Consider the following 6000-nt stretch of genomic DNA (forward strand, 5'->3'; position numbering starts at 1 on the left):
TTTATTTAATTTTATATTCATTTTCATTCATTTAATTAAAACAAAATTGGCACCCATTATTTCTGAAGTCCAGTCTAGATGCCTAGAATACATCAGTGAACAAAACAAGCAGGGAAGTCTTGATCTTTTGTATTCTAGTAGGAGAATAAACAGAACACTTAAACTGAAAATAAGGAGCAAGGTAAGGGCCTCTGACTGTGCTGGAATAACAGATTGCAATTTTAAATAGACTCGTGAAAACAGGAATCACAGAAAATTGACAATATGCAGATACTTAAAGGAGATGAGCAAGTTAGCCAGTGGAAATAATTGACAGAGGAGGGCTCCAGGTAGAGGGAGTTCAGGGAGAATAATCTGGAGCGGGAGCTTGCCTATTTTGTTCAAGAAATAACTGCTTCCACAGTTAACAATGAAAATGTCAATAGAACCATCTCATTCAGTCTAATCTCCCCAACCCTGTAGTTAGCAGGTATGCATTCAGCCATTTTTCATTGTAATAAACATGTACATTCTTGTAAATAGTATTTTCAATTTTATTGACAAATGTTTGTACTCACCACATTTCTATGCATTTTTATAATGATTTTACTTTTTTTCATTATATTGCAAACTTCTGGGTAAGGAATGAATCCTCTATTATATTTCCCAAAATTATTTTCTACACCCAACTGGTATTAAACGTGTTGTCAACTTTAAGAAGGAATAATAGAAGATTTAATAGTCTGAGTTTTAAAGACCCTTAGTTCCACGAATTGCAACTGTCAAATCTTTTAGTCTTTGTCTCAGTTTCATATTGTGCAACTATAAGATAGTAAAATGTTAATATGTACTATATCGCATAACTTAGATAAAATATGGAACTAACTTTGATTCCACAAATATACGAATAAGATATATGAGTAAAAGTTCAAAAATCTGAATATAGTTCTTCAGGAAAAAATGTAATTTGAAGAACACTGAGAAAATCAAATAACTGCATGGTGTGGTCAGTGATGACATTCTGTGAGCTATTGACCCGAATTTTCTGCTCTGATGCCCAATTTTTCATCTGCTCAGTACTAGTCACCTGAATCGTAGTGTTCAGACCTCAAGGGAAACTTTGCCTTCCACACTGATCCATTTCATGCTGTGTCTATTTTAGAACAATGTCTCTCATGATTCTTGACCTTGCCAACTTTCATCCAAATTCACGACTTTCAGTCAAATGACAAGTCCAGCTCATGAATAATGCAGTTCCCTTGTCTTAAGATGTCTCTTAGGCCATATATCAGAATTTTTTTCTGATTTGTGTTAATCTGACTGTGATAAGCCTTAAAAGTGTTTTGTTGAATATATTTTATTCCAATATTTTATGACTTCCAAATTCCCATAAAGAACAAATTTAGGAGACTGATTAACAGTGAGAAATATTAAATGATATAATTCAGAAATATTAATTAATTAATTTACTTGTTTTGTTTGTTTATTTATTTATTTATTTTTGTGGTGCTGGGGATTGAACCCAGGGCCTTGTGCATCAAAATTTAATTCTGTTTTACGCATAAAGATATATTGCTTTGAGTGACTTTGAGTCTACCTTTCTTGTACATACAGAAATATAGAAAAAAAATTATTTGATTTAGAGACTCATGAAGCATCCGCTTATTCAACCTCCTGTTACAAACTGTACATTGCCATTCATCATTCAAACATTCTTCATCTCTTTATGACCAGCAATATGCCGGTGACCATACTAGTGCAGGGTTCTCTCTGCCTTTCAGGAATTCATGACCAAGTACAGAAGAAATGAAAGTTACACTCTACGTAGGCCAGAGCTTTCCAGGATATTATGGTTCAAAACTTTGAAATAAAAGGAAATGGCCTATGCTTATTAAACTCATAAGAGCCAATGGATAAATATCAGTTATAAAAGCCATTTGCCTATTTGTGGATTTTAAAGTTAGTGAAGTTTCCTTAGATTCTTGTGAGTATTCATAATCACTATTCAGGGAAACCTAATATGAGAAACCAAATTAATATTCAGAAGGTTTCAAAGCAAACATGGTATTAAAATAATCCGAATATCCTTAAGCCGTTGGACAGACTATAATAATGAGAACCAGCTTAACCCTTGCAGCCCAATGTGCCTCCAGAGTAACTTAGTCAGTTTATCTGAAAGAATCTCTCCATTTGACAGTCTAGCACAGCCATATCTAGCTCCTGTTTCTCTCTCCCTAGGCTCTGTAGGATTCTGGAAACACTTTCTTCAGGTCAATTAAAATATATTTGTTTATGTTTGCATTAGTGCTTTTCATTCATTTGGGTAGGTAGAAACAGAAAGTTAACCCAAACTACTTTGTGTTTCTTGAGATTTACCTTAGCTGACTAGCTATCTCTTTCCAATACTTGTATATATGTATATGTGTGTGTGCGTGTTGTATATATGTGTGTATATTGTATATATGTGTGTATGTATATACACACATACATATATATGTGTGTATACATACACACATATATACACATATTTATATACATATATATTTATATATGTGCATTTTTATGCTTTATAGTATATCTTTACATATATGTGTGTATACATGCATGAATTTCTATGGTATATTCACCATTTTTAATATATTGACAATTCCTTAGGCATACTGTGTATTTAATGTATTTAATTATACTGGTATTTGCAGTAAGGTATTAGAACTATTATGCCTAATTTTTTAAAATTTGTTAAAAATGATTTCTTTGTTTCTTTCCAGGTTGTAAAAATGATGATCATCGTTGTGGTGACATTTGCCATCTGCTGGCTACCCTATCATATTTACTTCATTCTCACTGCGATCTATCAACAATTAAATAGATGGAAATACATCCAGCAGGTCTACCTGGCCAGCTTTTGGCTGGCAATGAGCTCAACCATGTACAACCCAATCATCTACTGCTGTCTGAATAAGAGGTAAAAAATGAACCCACCCAATCAAGCTTTTTATCACCCCTGCCTTTGCTGGAAGTACATATTGTGCCCGTTTCTTGGTGCTAATTTAAAATACAGAAAGACAGGAGAATGTAAAGATCTGCTGAGAGGAGCACAGAGATTGTTTTTTAAGGAGTTCACCCTACTTCACAAAATGTCACATTTAAAAATTACATGCTCAAAACAGTGTTTGAAGAGGTTATAATTGGGCATTTTTTGTATGTGGGCCACTTCTCTCTCCAAACTCTTCAGAATTTTACCTGCCAAGGAAAAAGAAATGATTAAAAGTGGTGAACTGTGTTTGAATCTTCAAGGAAATAAAGGTGCACAGATAATGTCTATAAGATGGAGAGTTGATGACTTAGGTGAATGGGCTGTGTTAGAAAAGATGTCTCATAAATTGACTTTAAAACAGATGTTGCTGTGAGAGTGATATAACAAACAGGAAAGACAAGGAGAATCCTAGTCTCCTAGTCCTCCTTCCCATGAAACAATGAGGGGTAATTTCTAGAGGATGCAGCTTCCACTGAGATGGATTGTAAAGAAGTCAGGGAGCAAGGGAAAAATGTTCATAAAGCTTTTAAAATATCAGGACACTTAGCCAGGAGTGGTGGTACATACATGTAATCCCAGTGGCTCAGGAGGCTGAAGCAAGAGGATTACAAGTACAATACCAGCCTCAGCAACTTAGGAAGACTCTCAAAATAAAATGTCTAGGGATATTCTTCGGTGGTCAAGCACCTGATACACACACAAAAAAAATCAGCACACTTATATTCAAATTTAAGACTAGAAAAAAGGAGCCTGACTTTGACTTTGCCTGGCAAAACAACAGATATGATTAGGTTTTTCAGCCATTGTTATCTCAAGAAGAAAAAATGAGTTAATTGATTTGGGTCTACCCTTGTCTTCTCTGTAGGGAAGTTAAGATCACAGATACTAAAGTTAAAATAATCTAGGTTCAAATCCACACCTAGTATTTTCCAGCTATGTAAGCATGAAATGTTCTCTGAGCCTGATTTTCCCCACTTGCAACATAGAACATAATATCAACTTCAAAGGTGGTTGTGGGATTAAATGAGATAAAGTATGTGAAATTTTTAGCATAATTATTAAAATATAGAAAAAAATTTGAGATTATAGGTCTTTTAGTGGTCAAATGCATAAATAACATACTTATTATCATATCAGTGTTGGTCACCTATGGCCAGATAACAGTAACTTCTCATTGAAATTTACTTAGACAGGATTTTTTTTCTATTTTTCACTAAGAAACTATCACTTTCTAATGAAAAATGAAAATGAGACATAATTTATACATCTACTTATGTGAACAAAATGAATTTCAACTGCAATAAAATTACTTTAGCCAAAAAAAAGACTACAAAAAAAGTAAAATGTGGTTTCCAGATTAAAAAAAAAAAAAAACTTGTTTCTATGTTCCACAAATAGAGTGGTATGCCTAAATTTCACAAAGTTGACAATGTCCAGGATGTTTTATGCACTGATAGAAATGGGTCTTAATAAAAATAGCTGCATAAGCCAAATCCTAAGCTCTCTTCCCAGTTGGGGCTCCACCACACTGTGCCTTAAGTTTGTTAAATACTTAATTAACTCTTACTCTTTTTTCACTAATTGCATAAGTCACTTAATTTAAGCTACCCCACAAGCAATACTTTGCTTTTAAACTTCATTTAATCATCTACCAAAACAAGGATTTCACTCTTTCACATATAATTAGGTTAAAAACCATTAAGATTAACAATTAATTCTACCATTAAATGATGTTATAATTTATAAATGGGAATTATTTGTGGAGAAGCTATTTTTAAACACAGTATTCCATCTGAAGTGTTATAACCAGCCATATTAATTCAATTATACTTATGTAAATGTATAAAATTAGTGCAGAAAACTAGTTTCTTTGGCATATTAATAACCTGGTGCTTTTCCTTTTCTATCTGATGACTTCCTTCTCAGTGATGAGAAATTAAGATTCTATTCCAACAAGAACTGAGAAGACTAATACTAATACCATGGCACAGATTCTGAATTGGGGTAGAAAATCAGGCTTAACTGCCTTCAGTAAGGTTTCCTATGGCAGCTGGGGAAAATGTCCATTTGAAAACATAACTTTTTCTTTCTGTGGCCCTCTTCTCCTCAGATTTCGAGCTGGCTTCAAGAGAGCATTCCGCTGGTGTCCTTTCATCCAGGTCTCCAGCTATGATGAGCTGGAGCTCAAAACCACCAGGTTTCACCCAACTCGGCAGAGCAGCCTGTACACCGTGACCAGGATGGAGTCGGTGACAGTGGTGTTCGACCCCAGTGACACTGACAACACCAAGTCCACTCGGAAGAAAAGAGCCACACCCCGAGACCCCAGCTTCAGTGGCTGCTCCCATGGGGATTCCAAGTCGGCCTCCACCACCTCCAGTTTCATAAGCTCACCCTACACCTCTGTGGAGGAGTATTCATAAGGCCATTTCCTGAGGTGAAAGATTTGTGTGAGGCCATCATGGTGCCAGCGTGGGTCCCCATTCTCCTGCCTATCAATATTGTATTGCATACTCTCTGGAAGCAGGAGGGCAACTTTGCTTAGGCAGCTATGTTTAAGTCAAGAAAGATAGCATGTAAATATAACAAAGACCCTACTAAGATATTAAACCATCCCCTGCCCCCCTGCAAAAAAATAAATAAATGAAGTGGATGTAAATACATTCTTTAAAAACTCTAAATTATTATATGCAGCAAAATATATATCTAAAAAAATACTTGAGGGCTGGGGTTGTATGGCTCAGTGCTACAGTGCTTGCCTTGCATGAGTGAAGCACTGGGTTCAATACTCAGCACCACATAAATAAATAAAATAAAAGTATTGTGTCCATCTACAACCTAAGAAATATTTTTAAAAACCTTGACAATTGTCGAGTTTCTCTCATTGACATCTACAGTATACATTTGTGATACTAAAATGACATACAGTTTTCCCAAAAGATTAAAGAAGCTTTAAAATATATTCTGAGTAAGGAAAAACAAAC

At 34.8% G+C, this 6000-nt stretch overlaps 1 protein-coding gene across 1 annotated transcript in view; it reads left to right on the plus strand.

Moving 5' to 3' along the window:
* TACR3 (tachykinin receptor 3) overlaps positions 1 to 5439 on the plus strand; it is a gene marked incomplete at its 3' end in the record, with an annotated part of 80264 nt that extends 74825 nt beyond the window's left edge. Inside the window, exons 4-5 of the mRNA XM_081304822.1 lie at positions 2748 to 2944; positions 5127 to 5439. Coding sequence (XP_081160948.1) covers positions 2748 to 2944; positions 5127 to 5439 — 510 coding nt within the window. The remainder of the gene's footprint in view (positions 1 to 2747; positions 2945 to 5126) is intronic.
* Between the last annotated feature and the right edge of the window lie 561 nt (positions 5440 to 6000).

Source organism: Spermophilus citellus (genome assembly GCF_964194105.1).
Source record: "Spermophilus citellus genome assembly, chromosome: 8".
NCBI lineage: Eukaryota > Metazoa > Chordata > Mammalia > Rodentia > Sciuridae > Spermophilus > Spermophilus citellus.